This window comes from Podarcis muralis, chromosome 13 (genome assembly GCF_964188315.1).
Source record: "Podarcis muralis chromosome 13, rPodMur119.hap1.1, whole genome shotgun sequence".
Taxonomy (NCBI): domain Eukaryota; kingdom Metazoa; phylum Chordata; class Lepidosauria; order Squamata; family Lacertidae; genus Podarcis; species Podarcis muralis.
The window spans coordinates 58279883-58294283 of NC_135667.1; the positions used below are offsets into that span (position 1 = coordinate 58279883).

Sequence of the window (14401 nt, forward strand, 5' to 3'; positions counted from 1 at the left end):
TCTCACCCCCACCCCTTCTCCCCCATGGAAATGTGAGCTTGGCCTTGGGCATTCAGGAAGTTGTGTTAGATTGAGTAAAATAGTAGATCCATCAAGTTTCGTATTGGTTTCACAGACTGGCAGTGGTTCTCCACAGTTTCAGAGGGGATAGTTCCTCACATTGGATTGGAATGCTATGGAAGTCTGAGCCTGGGACTGAGCCTGCTCTGGCATTGGCTTGGTCGTTGTTCTGCACTAAATGAGGCAGCCACATTTCTGAAGATCTTTGTTTCCTCCAAGTCTGGTCCTGACTGAAAGGATGCTGGAATCAACAAGGCAGACCCACATGACCTGAAGGTGCTGCTGTGCAATGCCCGGTCAATGATCCACAAGACCACCGCCATGCATGACTTGATTGTGGATGGAGAAATGAGGTTGGATGAGGCAGATGGGTCTGTTCTTGCCACTGCTTGTCCACCAGGTTTCTCTTACGCACAGCAGCCCAGGTTATTTGGGTGGGGAAAGGGGGGGTTGGTTGCAGTGATCTTTAGAAAGTCATTAGCCTGCACCAGGCGTCCTATTGGGACGCCAGTTTTCTGAGTGCATGTTCTGGAGCTTGGGCAATAGAGGCAGTGCAGGATTCCTATTACTGTACTAACTTCCCTACTGCATTAAGGATTCCCTGCCTGAGCTGCTTCAGGTTGTGGTGGATGTTCTCCTGAAGAAACCTAGTTTGGTTGTCCTAGGGGATTTTAACACCCATGCTGACACAACCTTACAAGGAACCGCTTGGGACTTTGTGGAACACATGGCCTCCATGGGGCTGTCCCTGAATAAGTCTGGCCCAACTCATAGTCACGGACATGCCTTAGACCTGGTGTTCACCTCCATGGACGTGGGTGATCTGACAATTAAGTAAAACTGAAACAAAAGAAGTGCCATGGTCAGATCACTTCCTGGTGCAACTGGACTTCTCTGCGACCCTTCCCCTCTGCAGGGAGGTGGGACTGATTCAGATGGTCCGCCCCCACCACTTAATGAATCCAAATGGTTTCCAGAGAGTGGTAGGGGATGTTTTATCCCATGTTGATGGCCTTTCAGCTGATTCCTTGGTGGCCCGCTGGAATGTGGCAGGGCTATCGACTGTCTGGATCCGAAGCGCCCTCTCCGATTGCATGGAGCCTGGACAACCCCCTGGTTTTCCCCGGAGCTGAGGGTGATGAAACAATCGCTGAGATGGCTAGAACACCAGTGGCAGAAAACTCATTCTGAATCTGACTAGACACGGGTTACAGCTCAACGTCGAGCCTACCAAGTGGCGATAGCAATGGCGAAGAGAACCTTCTTCACCACCTCTATTGCATCTGCAGAAAACAGCAGCAGGAGACTCTTTCAGGTGGTTCACAATCTAATGGAACCACCTTCACCATTGGGGCCTGGTGACAACCCCAATATCTTCTGCAATGATTTTGCAAAGTCTTTTGCAGATTAAAGCCACTCAGACGCCACCATGGGAGCAGGGCCAGGGCGGGAGAGTGCTAGAGTCCTGTCTAGACAAGTTGCATAGGATCAGTTCCAATCTGTTACCTCTGAGGATGTGGACAGGCTGCTTGGACAAGTGAAACTGACCAAAACATCCTCAGTCGCACTGGTCAAGGATCTCCAGTGTGCCGGGGATTGAGGTGATAGCTGTTTCCTAGTTCTGCTGGATCTCTCAGTGGCTTTGATACCATCGAACCATGACATCCTTCTGGACCATCTAGAGGAGCTGGGAGCTGGGGGCAATGTCATACAGTGGTCCCACTCCTGGGTTGTGTCCAGAAAGTGGTGTTGGGGGATGAGTGTTCAGACCCCTGGGCTCTCACTTGTGGGGTGCCTCAGGGTTCTGTTCTCTCTCCCATGCTCATATAGAAGCCACTGGGAGAGATCATCAGGGGGGTTGGGTTGAGTGTTCATCAGTATGCGGATGATACCCAGCTCTATCTCTCTTTTCATTCAGAACCAATGAAGGCAGTGAAGGTCCTGTGTGAGTGTCTGGAGGCAGTTGGAGGATGGATGGCGGCTAATGGATTGAGGTTGAATCCTGACAAGACAGAAGTACTGTTTTTAGGGAACTGGCAGGTGTGGGGGACTTCCCGATCCTGAATGGGGTAACTGTGCCCCTGAAGGACCAGGTGTGCAGCCTGGGAGTTATTTTGGACTCACAGCTGTCTATGGAGGCGCAGGTCAATTCTGTGTCCAGGGCAGCTGTTTACCAACTCCATCTGGTACGCAGGCCGAGACCCTATCTGCCCGCAGACTGTCTCGCCAGAGTGGTGCATGCTCTAGTTATCTCCCGCTTTGACTACTGCAATGCACTCTATGTGGGGCTACCTTTGAAGGGACCTGGAAATTACAACTAATCCAGAATGCGGCAGCTAGACTGGTGACTGGGAGTGGCACCGAGACCATATAAAGCAGGCTTCTTCAACCTTGGCCCTCCAAATGTTTTGAGACTACAATTCCCATCATCCCTAGCTAGGTATCATGGGAGTTGCAGGCCAAAAACATCCGGAGGGCTGAGGTTGAGGAAGCCTGATATAAAGGACCTTCATTGGCTCCCAGTGCGTTTCTGAGCACAGTTCAAAGTGTTGGTACTGACCTTTAAAGCCCTAAACTGCCTCAGCCCTACATACCTGAAGGAGCTTTTTCGTTCCCATCGTTCAGCCCGGACACTGAGATCCTCCTCCAAGGGTCTTCCGCTGGTTCCCTCACTGTGAGAAGCGAGGTTACAGGGAACCAGGCACAGGGCCTTCTCAGTAGTGGCACCTTCCCTGTGGAACACCCTCCCTTCAGATGTCAAGGAAATAAACAACTATCTGACTTTGAGAAGAAATCTGAAGGCAACCCTATTCAGGGAAGTTTAGTATGTTCTGATATATGCTGTGAGCCGCCCAGAGTGGCTGGGGAAACCCAGCCAGATGGGTGGGGTATAAATAATAAAATTATTATTATTAATAATAATTTTGTTTGACTCCTCAAAGGGGAAGGTGTTTCCAAAGCTGAAGAAGCGAAGCCCCCAGGGGTCCTCGGAGTCGGCATCAGACAAGGAGGAGGAGGAGGCAACCGATTACGTTTTCCGGATCCTCTATCCTGGCCTTCAGTCAGAGTTTGGTAAGGTTGCTCGCCTGGTAGAAACTGAGAAAGCTGACATAGGTATGTTAAATAAGATTTTTTTTTCCACTTTAGGGTAACTTTTAATTTTGCTACATGTTATAAACATATAGGAGTGTATTCCATTCATATTTCATAAGCTATATTTATTATGCCATTGTAGCCTGCCTTCCATGCCCTGAGGAATACCAAGGAATGCTCAGAGGTGTGCATGATCCAGTTTGGATACATTAAAATTCTGCACCAAGGAATGTTCATGTCCACCACCAGTATAAATTATGGAAATTTGCTTACTTTGTGTCAGGCATCGAGAGTCCTCCCCTCCCTTCGGTGACTTCACAGATAAGAATTAATGAGCAGCTGATAGATCTATAGTCCTTTTATTACAGCATCATGTGGAGGGCACAAATACACAGCTCTCCACAAGGAAGGCAGTTGGCTAGTCTAATCCTCTTTCCGGCTTCCACAGCATTTTGGGCGCCAACGGGAAGTTCCTCCCTCTGACTCCTTTGTTCCCTGATACGTTTGGACCTCCAAGTCCGAGGGGAGGTCCCTCACGCTTTCAAGTGACGAGACAACTAGCTGCCCCCTCCCTTCTGGTTCTGTCGTCATTATCTCGTAACTGAGTAACTCCCCCAAGCTGTTCAGCTTCTGCCTGTCTCTGCTTCTGAACACGCTGTGGACAAAGGGGGCGACTCTTCCCCCTCCAGCTCTCCATCGGAGAGAAGCTGGTCTGCCATAGAATGCATTCCCCAGTCCTTGTCTTCAGGCCATTCCCTGACACTTTGCATAATGTATTATACAGTCCTTACCATGCTTTTTAACATCTACATGAAGCCGCTGCGAGATCATCAGGGGATTTGGGCTGGGTGTCCATCAATATGCGGATGATACCCAGCTCTACCTCTCTTTCAAATCAGAACCAGTGAAGGTGGTGAAGGTCCTGTGTGAGCGTCTGGAGGGGGTTGGAGGATGGATGGCGGCTAATGGATTGAGGTTGAATCCTGACAAGACGGAAGTACTGTTCTTGGGGGACGAGGGACGGGTGGGTGTGGGGGACTCCCTGGTCCTGAATGGGGTAACTGTGCCCCTGAAGGACCAGGTGCGCAGCCTGGGAGTTATTTTGGACTCACAGCTGTCTATGGAGGCGCAGGTCAATTCTGTGTCCAGGGCAGCTGTTTACCAACTCCATCTGGTACGCAGGCCGAGACCCTATCTGCCCGCAGACTGTCTCGCCAGAGTGGTGCATGCTCTAGTTATCCCCCCCCCCCCGGACTACTGCAATGCGCTCTACATGGGGCTACCTTTGAAGGTGACTCGGAAACTACAACTAATCCAGAATGCAGCAGCTAGACTGGTGACTGGGGGGGGGGGGCGCCAAGACCATATAACACCGGTCCTGAAAGACCTACCGGTACATTGGTTCCCAGTACGTTTCCGAGCACAATTCAAAGTGTTGGTGCTGATCTTTAAAGCCCTAAATGGCCTCAGCCCAGTATACCTGAAGGAGCGTCTCCACTCCCATCGTTCTGCCCGGACACTGAGATCCAGCGCCAAGGGCCTTCTGGCGGTTCCCTCGCTGCGAGAAGCCAAGTTACAGGGAACCAGGCAGAGGGCCTTCTCGGTAGTGGCAGCCGCCCTGTGGAACGCCCTCCCACCAGATGTCAAAGAGAAAAACACTACCTGACATTTAGAAGACATCTGAAGGCAGACCTGTTCAGGGAAGTTTTTAATGTGTGACATTTTAATGTATTTTTAATCTTTGTTGGAAGCTGCCCAGAGTGGCTTGGGAAACCCAGGCAGATGGGTGGGGTACAAATAATAAATTACTATTACTATTACTGATTTGCATATTTTATTCATGGTTTGCTCACTCGGAGCTGTGCAAGGTACTGGCGTCCCAGCCAGTCTCTGGCTTCTGAAGTTTCAGCCAGTGTTGCCCACACTTTGGGAGCTTGCTTTCATAAGGATTAGAAATCTGTACTTGTATTTAAATATATTAATAAATGAAAGCTGGGGAAACTGAATCCTCCATCAAACATCAAAGGGTGTGTATTTGCTCTGCTCTCTCTAGATGTTGAGGGACGCGGGTGGCGCTGTGGGTAAAAGCCTCAGCGCCTAGGGCTTGCCGATCGAAAGGTCGGCGGTTCGAATCCCCGCGGCGGGGTGCACTCCCGTTGTTCGGTCCCAGCGCCTGCCAACCTAGCAGTTCGAAAGCACTCCCGGGTGCAAGTAGATAAATTGGGACCGCTTACTAGCGGGAAGGTAAACAGCGTTTCCGTGTGCAGCTCTGGCTCGCCAGAGCAGTGATGTCACGCTGGCCACGTGACCCGGAAGTGTCTCCGGACAGCGCTGGCCCCCGGCCTCTTGAGTGAGATGGGTGCACAACCCTAGAGTCTGTCAAGACTGGCCCGTACGGGCAGGGGTACCTTTACCTTTACCTTTTACTCTAGATGTTGACTGACTCCCAACTCCTATCGTGTTAGTGATCTTAATTATTGTTCTTTTCATTTATATCCAACATTTTCATCCAAGGAGCTCAAGTTGGCATACATAATTCGCCTCCCTGTCTTATCCCCACAACACCCCTGGGAGGTAGGTTAGGCTGAGAGGCAGTGACTGGCACCCAAGGCCACTCATTGAACTTCATGGCTGAGTGAGGATTTGAATCCTTTTCTCCCAAGTCCTAAGCCCAACACTCTAACCACTAGGCCACACTGGCTCTCTTTTGCTTTCCCATAGGGGGATTTCTGGCCAATGATGGATTTTTCTACTATTCCTAGAATCGTAGAGTTGGAACCAACCCTCAGCAATGTGGGAATCACAGCTAGTGAGTTCCTAGTGTGTTTTTCCTTTTTCCAGGCTTGAGGAAGCGGCATGGACTGTGCCCGTCTTCATGTTTTGCCTTTTCTCTCCCTTCCTCTTTAGTGGTTGTTAATCACCCTTCTTGCCTTCCCTCCACCTCTACTGCCGCTGGGAAAGAAAAGGCCTGGATGCGTCGGACCTCTGGCAGAGTGGTGGTGATGCCCAAATGGTCTCTGAGTCTTCCTGAGGCAACGGCTCCCCTTCTGGTCACGTTGGGGTCCAGCCCACACCTGTGTAATGTTGTTGTTGGCACATGGAGGGTGCTTCTTGCTTTTGGCTTGGCAGCTGGGGCAGATGCTGGCATTTATGAATCTGGGCAGGGCAGGCAGCTGGGATCCTCCTCTTCCCCATCTTTTTCCTTGGCTCATTCCCTTGGGCTGCTTTGCCTGGAGGCACACAAGCAGAAGAAGCAAGTTCATTTAATTCATAACATTTATATACACCTTGGTTGTAAGGGGGGGAAAGTGGTTTACAAGAAGAATAAAACAATAAAATTATTTTTTAAAAACCCTATGTAAAACATTTTTAAATAATTAACGTTAATGAGCTAAAAACAGATTTAAACATACATCAATTGTCTGCATGTCTGGACAGGATTGTCTAAATTTTTTTTTAGCAGGTACCGAAAAGGGTACAGCAATTCCACCTGCCTGGTGTCAACAGGCAAGGAGTTCCAAAGTGTGCAGGTGCTGCCAAACTAAAACATTGCTTTCTTACAAATGCAGAACAGTATTATGTGGCACCTGTAAGAGTGACTGTGATTAGGGCTGCTTCCCAGTTTAAAGAAATCTTAATAGATTGATCATACAATGCTTTTTAAACCAATGAACTGATTAGACCTGCATGTCCATAAAATACTCACAGCTGTGAAGGAAAAGCGGCCTCCTTTCTTCCCTCTGTAATGGTGTGCTGCATGTGTCACAGCTGGCCCCAATCCCTTCTGTGTTAGGAGGAGGAGGTGGAGATGCCTGATGCCCACAGATGCATAAATAGCTATAACAATTAACATTTAAAAAAATGAAAACCGTGAAATCTATTGTCCAATTAAATCAGAGGCATGTTTTAATGGATCTAATCGCTTTTAGTAGTGATATAATGTTGCTGTCATACTTCTTGTTGGTTATAATCTGAGGCAGATGAAAGGAAGGAGGCAACGGAGCTCAAATGAAAAATGTCCTTTAACAGATCAGCAGCTGCAGCCACCTCTGCAGAGATGGAGCCATCCCTCTTGCTGCCCAAAGGATGATCTGGGGAAGACAGGTTCCTGTCGGGTCAGCCCCTCTCCCTTTTGGATCTCAGGCTGGAGGGGACAAGGGCTGGGTTGGCTTTGCCCTGCAGCCAAGAATTGGCCCAGCAGACCTCAGCCTGACTTTCCCCAGTGTCACTATGGGGACATTATTTTGTTAATGCTTGGGTCCTTCCTTTCCACCAAATGATACTTGAGGCATCTGATAGTAACATGGAAAACTGTCAATCAGCTGACCTTTGAAAAACACGGTGCTGTTTTTTCATTTCTCCTAGAAAGCAATAGAATCTGCTTTGTGCCTTCATTTTTAAATTGATTAGTTAAAAGCCCAGGCAGTTCACCTGCTAAATACCTGAACAGGTTGGTTGATGTAGGATTTAGCAAATGCCAGCAGACACAAAGCCTGCTTCTCTGTGCAGAGTGACCTTCCTGCTGTGATCTGAATCAAAATGCTCCTCCCACCCTCCTTGAATTCACATTTCCCATTTCCCCTGCATAGAGTTTAGAGAGCAGGATATGGCTTTTGCATCCTCCTGTGGTCCAATTCTTGTTTGGTGGAGGAAGGCTCCATTGCCCCGTCCCTCAAGAACAATCTGCTCCAGGGATGCTCTTTCTTCTTGTATCAAAGCATTTGGCATCCTTTCCAAAACTCATTTAGGCGATGGTGCTCCAGTGGGACATGTAGGGGTGATTCATGGAAATTTCCCTTCAATCATTTTGGTGTGGTAAAATTGTTTCAAAGTGATTCTGCTGCAGATTTGGAGTCAGCATGTCATTGCAGGGCTCCTGCAAGCCAGTTAGATGAGAGCTTGTAATTGGAAGGCACATCAGAGCCTTTGCTCTGATGTGAAACCAGCCAGGGATTATTTTGAAAGTTTTGCTGTGAATTGTAACTTAGCTGCCTCACAGCTCTTAAGTGCTTAGCCAGTTCTCCATGAAGTTTACTGTGACATGGTGAGCACTTAAGGTTAGTTGTTTCTGGGATAGCCAACATGGCCGCCGGATATTGCTGGACTACAACCTCCCAACACGCACACCCAGTTTAGCTCAATGGTCCTGGACAATGGGAGTTGTAGTCCAACATCATCTGGGCAGCACAAGGTTGGCTACCCTGAGAAAGGGTTTGTATCTTTCCCTTCATCAAAAATCCTACAGTGATTTGCAAGATTTCAAAAATACAACATATATTTTATAACAAGACAGAAAATGTGAACTGGATTCTGGAAAAAGTACCAGTATATAGATAGGTAAAAGGTAAAGGTAAAGGACCCCTGACAGTTAAGTCCAGTCGCGAACAACTCTGGGGTTGCGGCGCTCATCTCGCTTTATTGGCCGAGGGAGCCAGCGTACAGCTTCCGGGTCATGTGGCCAGCATGACTAAGCCACTTCTGGCAAACCAGAGCAGCACACGGAAACGCTGTTTACCTTCCCGCCGGAGCGACCTATTTATCTATTTGCACTTTGTTTTTGTTTTTTTAAGAATATTTTTTATTAACCGACCAATCACATCAAATCAAACCAAATTACATAAATTCCAAATTACACAGCCGAATTTTAAATTTTTGTTGGGGGTACCCATATTTCAAGTTCCGAAGGGGATCCAATCAACTTCTTGCTTCTTACTGCTGTTTTAATGTCCACAAATCTAACCTTATAATGTTCACAGTACTATCCAGTCCTTTCTTATTGTTTTTCCACATCTCTTGTTGTTATTTTCATATATTTTTCCTTTCTCTTTGTGACCTCTGATAGTCTCCACAAGCTGGTTAGAACAGTTTGTAATCCTGCGTGGATATTATTTTTTTTATCCAGTAGCCATATCCAGACGTTTTCCATATAACATCACTTCCATACATCAAAACAGTCTTAGCATCATTAATCTTCACCAATTTGCCTCCTTTCTCAAAACCTCTGAGGAGATTCACCAGGAATGCAGTCTGAAAACAGGTCCGTACCTCTTCCCGGCTATAAATCCTTTGGCAAGATGGCAACTCCGAATTAATTGCTGCGCCATTCCAAAAGCTCTTATTGCTTCTTGATATCCATAAAGCATACTTTTGGTTAAAGTTTATCTCCACACAGACCTTAATCATCCTGCTTGGGTCAGTTCAACTGACGATTCTAATGAGGAGGGGTTCTTGTAAATCACATAGAAGGAAAGTAAAAAAGGTCCCCCCCCCATTCAGTCCCGTTGTCAACATACCCAGCCTTTGATGTATCTTCATCGTAAAATATTCCTGTTTCTCCAACCCGTCGTCTTCTTTCGCAGAGGTCACTTAAATTAGCAGACTTCACTCCCCTTCTTCACTTGAAATATGTGCATTTGCTTCTTTTGTAATTAATTATTCCAAATTGCTGCAGCTAGTGCGCGATCAGAGACAGCGTCCAGGAGAGCCGAGGTCCACACGGGGGCATTCTGCCTAGGGCCCTCACCCCCTTCTTTCGAATTAGGGGGTGATTTATGGGCACAGCAGGCAAGGGCAGTTTTCCCCATTTCCTTGGGGCAACAAGGGAGGCTGCCTACTCCCATAACAGCCTCTTAATTACCCCGTGGGAGTCGGAGAGATGGTATTGTCAGCCATCTTCCAATGCGCCCCTAGTGGCCCCCCTATCTACTTGCACTTTGATGTGCTTTTGAACTGCTAGGTTGGCAGGAGCAGGGACCGAGCAACGGGAGCTCACCCCGTCATGGGGATTCGAACCGCCAACCTTCTGATCAGCAAGCCCTAGGCTCTGTGGTTTAATCCACAGCGCCACCTGCATCCCTTATATAGATAAGTTGAGGGTTTTAAAAGAGGATTGGACAAATTCATGGAGAATAAGGCTATCAATGGCTTCTAGCCCTTGAACTCTAGTTTTTGAACTCTGAACAGCATCCTCTGTACTCAGCCCAGCTCCTGCTTTACCTACACATCCAGAGGAGGTAAAAGCTGTGGCTAAAAATAACTGAGACTTGGCCAGCTCCAGAGAATGCTTCTGAGGCTGCCTAAAGGTAAAGGTAAAGGGACCCCTGACCATTAGGTCCAGTCGTGACCGACTCTGGGGTTGCGATGCTCATCTCGATTTACTGGCCAAGGGAGCCGGCATACAGCTTCCAGGTCATGTGGCCAGCATGACTAAGCCGCTTCTGGCAAACCAGAGCAGCGCACGGAAACGCCGTTTACCTTCCCGCCGGAGCGGTACCTATTTATCTGCTTGCACTTTGACGTGCTTTCAAACTGCTAGGTTGGCAGGAGCAGGGACCGAGCAACGGGAGCTCACCCCGTCGCGGGGATTCGAACCACCGACCTTGTGATCGGCAAGCCCTAGGCTCTGTGGATTAACCCATAGCACCACCCGTGTCCCTTCTCTGAGGCTGCCTAGAGACAAGCAAAAGCCGAGGCATCTCTGCTGTCCTACTATGTATGGAGGACCCAAGAAAGTTAAAGGCTGGGTGAGAGGATCCTGTTTTCCTGCCTCAGCTCATCCGGATGACCCTGTCTCACTGGTGGGGGTGGGGGCTTTCCAGAGGACTCCCCTCCACTCCAAACGTCTTGGATGGAACCATTCTTCCCAGCAATAGAGCTCTTGATTCTTTTCCCTTTCATCACAGGAAAAGGGACCCTGCAAACACCAGAGGCAAGGTTTCTCTCTCCTCTGACCGCAGGGTTCCCAGTTCCCTTGAGGCACACAGTCCCTTGCAAATGACCCCAAGTTAATCAGCAAGGAATAGGAGGTGCACAGCTTGATGGCTGAGCACCTGTGCTGCATGCAAGGGGTCCCTGGTTCAATCTCCAGCACCTCTGGGGAGGGCTGGGAAAGTATCACTGCCTGAGACTGCTGCCATTCAGTGCTGACAGTACTAGCTAGATGGGCTGGGTACAAGGCAGCTTCCCTTGTGCTCCCTGCAAATTCATGCATTTTCCTTGGAGACTGAGGTGGTTATCTTGAGAAAAGCCTCCTTAGGTGCCACCTTTGGTTGTGCCAATGAGCCCAGTTTGTGGATGCTGGTGCAGTTGACCTTTTCGCTCTTTTTAATTGAAAGCCTTCCTGTGATTGGGTGAAGATCATGCAATTGGTTTAATCGATGTAGCCCTCCAAATATTGTGTGTCTGATTTTTCCCATCTAGCTTTCCCTCTCTCTCTGCTCCTGGGGTAAGCTGCTTCAAACCTTATCCTGATGTTGTGCTGTTCTCTTTCTGCATTTCTAGCCCCGCAGGATCTGGTCGACACCCAGACGAGCACCCTCCCTTCCATGTGGCAGCTGGGCACCCGCAAGTCCTCCTGCTCATCCTGCTCTCAGAGCGGATCCACGGAGAGTGGCCCCTCCAATGGCTGCAACCATGAAAGGCAAGGCAACAGAGGCTGGCTTGGGGGTGAGATGGGGTTGCTCTCTGCCAGGGAGCCCAGGTGGCCTCACAGAGGCAAAAGGGCTGACTTGAGGGCTGGCGGGGTGAGGTCTGGAAGGACAGTTAAAGCACATGACTCTCCCCAGAGAATCCTGGGAGCTGTAGTTCAGGAACATAGGGAGTCAGACCCATCTAGGGCAGTACTGTCCACACCAACTGGCAGAGGCTCTCTGGGCTCTGTAGCCCTGACTAGAGAGGCAGTTGGGGATTGGCTCTTGGAGCTTCTTTGTGCAAGGCAGATGCTCTGCCTGTGAGCTACGACCCTTCTCTCTCAAGGGTTACTAGCCACGAGGGCTGTACTCTGTCTCCACGGCTGGAGGCCATCCTGCTTCGGTAGAGCAGTTTCTCAGCATCTGGGTGGCCACGGTGAGACCAGGCTGTTGGGCTACAGGGGCCATTAGCCTCATGCAGCGGGATCTCTTTGTGTTCTTAATTCCCAGCACCCTTAACAAACTACAGCTCCCATGATTCTTTGGGGGGAGGCTCTCACTGTATGGTGTGGCTCAGCCCACAGCCAGGTGCAGTAGCACATACATTCTTCATTATTATTAGCATTTTGAGTTTTATTGTCTTATTATCTTGTGTTATTATTATGCTATTTTGTATAATGCCTTTTATAGACTGGGGGCTCTGGGCATGAGTTTATGGAACTAAGGGGGCAGGAGCCTGGAAAAGTTCAGGAACCCCTGTGTAGGATGCTTTTAAATTGCTTTTAATCTTGTGAGTCACTCAGGAGGAAAATGCTATGCTTTGAATGGCAGCTAGTGTGTTTTTGAAAAGTACATCTTGAAAAATGGGATTATTGCTTGCGGTGTATCCATCCTCTGGTTCCTTACAGGACTGCAGCTACACCCCCCTTCCCTCTCTCTTCCCAGGGCTCCTCTGAAGCTGCTGTGTGATAACATGAAGTACCAGATACTATCGCGAGCGTTTTATGGCTGTGAGTTTTCACTTCATCCCATTTTTAGTCACCACTTGGGAGCCAGGGGAACAGCCTGCTTAACCCTTCCCCCACCATTTCTTTGAAATTTGCTCCCCACCCCCACCCCCCGTCTGCTGCATCTCCTGATGAAAAAGCATTTGAGGGCAGGAGATGGAATTACGATTTTGGGTGTAGAAATAACCATGGGGGAGAAAGGGTTAAGCAGCCTTTTCTGTCTTCTGCTGCTTTTCATTTTAAAAGGTGATGACAAAGAAGTACTTTTATATCCCCTATAGCACTATGGCCTTGCAATTAAGTGTGATGTGGAGTTTGCCCCAGTATTGTGAACTGAAGGGCAGAACTACCTTGGTTCTACCACTGTGACACCAAAACTGCAAAAATATTTTGTTTATCCCAGACTTCCCCTGGCTCTTAAGCCAAAAAGACTTGCAGCTCAATAAAGATCAAGATGATCTTGGCCTTCAGGATTATGATCTATCAGACATGGCATTAAAGGAAAGAGATGGGAAGGGAGAAGGAAAAATCAAAGTCTGGCACCGGTTCTTAAAAGTGACAAAGTTCTTAATAAGGAACAGCTGGGATAGAATTGGTGCAGGTAGCCTGTGGAATGGCTGCCAGTTGGTGATGGTTGATGGAGGCAGCTGGCCTCTCATCCCCTTGCCAGGGGACTAGCTCTGCTTCCCTTCTCTCCCTCTGCCATCAGTCTATAGCAGATGTTTGGAACTACAACTCCATCACCCCAGTGAGCATGGTCATTTGGACTACAGCGCATTGAATCGTAGAATGGTCGAGGTGAAAGGGACCGCCGGGCTCATCTAGTCCAACCCCTTGCAATGCAGGAATGTTTTGCTCAACATGGGGCTTGAACTGCAGCCTTGACACAGTTGGGTTGACTGGGATTTGCAGTTTAGAGCGCCTGGAGGGCACCCAGCTTGGGCAGGGTGGTTGATACAACCAGTTCAGATTTTCTTTCCTCTAAGTGACAGCATGGGTCAGTGGACATGGAATCGCAGAACTGTAGAGTTGGAAGGGGACTGAAGGGGCTCCTTGGGTCCTGACATGGTCCTACAGTCCCTCCTCCAAGTCAGGCGGGTGGTGGGGGTCCTTCTTGTGCCAGTATTGCCCCTCCCTGGGGGAGGAATCGGCAGTGGTGCTTTAGCCGCCTCCCCTACCTGCCCTTCCCGCTGTTCTCTGGTCTCTCTGGGATTGCCCTCTGTGCAGCCTCTTTCTCTCTGCTTTCCATGGCTTAGGGCTGGCCTACTGCCGGCACCTCTCCACGGTGAGAACCCACCTCTCGGCACTGGTGAACCATGACATTGTGTCACCCAGCGTGCCCTGCAGTGCCAGCCAGGGGCTGACCGCTGAGGTCTGGGAGATGTTCCTGCAAGACAGTACGGTAAGGGGGACCCCCAATTCACCCTGGCCAGCCCTGGGGCACAGTCGGCTCTGGCCCTGCTTTTGAAGGCGGATGGTTGAGGGCTGGCGGGGGGGGGGAGGAAAAGTCATTTTCTCTTTAGTTGGCCTCAGTTTTCAGTGAACTTTCCCCACAGAGCTATGAGGAGAAAGAGCTTTTGCGGCTAGTCTACTTCGGAGGGGTCCAGCATGAGATCCGGAAAGCAGTCTGGCCTTTCCTGCTGGGACATTACCGGTTTGGGATGTCAGAAGCTGAGAGAAAGCAGGTGAGATAAGTAAAATTACTCATCAGTATGCCATGAAGTCTGCAGTGCTTGCGTTACTGAATCTGTATTTAAATGCTAAACAAGACAAACGATTATTGGATAAACCACTAATTGGATTTCTCTTAGTGGCAGAGCACATGTGGTTACA

The 14401-nt window shown here is 49.1% G+C and overlaps 1 protein-coding gene across 13 annotated transcripts in view; it reads left to right on the forward strand.

Moving 5' to 3' along the window:
- Positions 1 to 14401, forward strand: part of SGSM1 (small G protein signaling modulator 1) — a 95675-nt gene that overhangs the window by 47580 nt on the left and 33694 nt on the right. For 10 of the 13 annotated variants that reach the window (XR_013390518.1, XM_077917749.1, XM_077917759.1 and 7 more), the window contains 6 exons: positions 3003 to 3132; positions 6061 to 6231; positions 11434 to 11572; positions 12507 to 12571; positions 13825 to 13970; positions 14125 to 14253. Coding sequence is in view for 12 of the 13 variants with exons in the window: in XM_077917749.1 (XP_077773875.1) it covers positions 3003 to 3132; positions 6061 to 6231; positions 11434 to 11572; positions 12507 to 12571; positions 13825 to 13970; positions 14125 to 14253 (780 nt within the window). In the remaining variant the exon portion in view is untranslated. The remainder of the gene's footprint in view (positions 1 to 3002; positions 3133 to 6060; positions 6232 to 11433; positions 11573 to 12506; positions 12572 to 13824; positions 13971 to 14124; positions 14254 to 14401) is intronic. The other 3 variants (XM_077917754.1, XM_028702076.2, XM_077917758.1) reach the window with 1 other exon arrangement.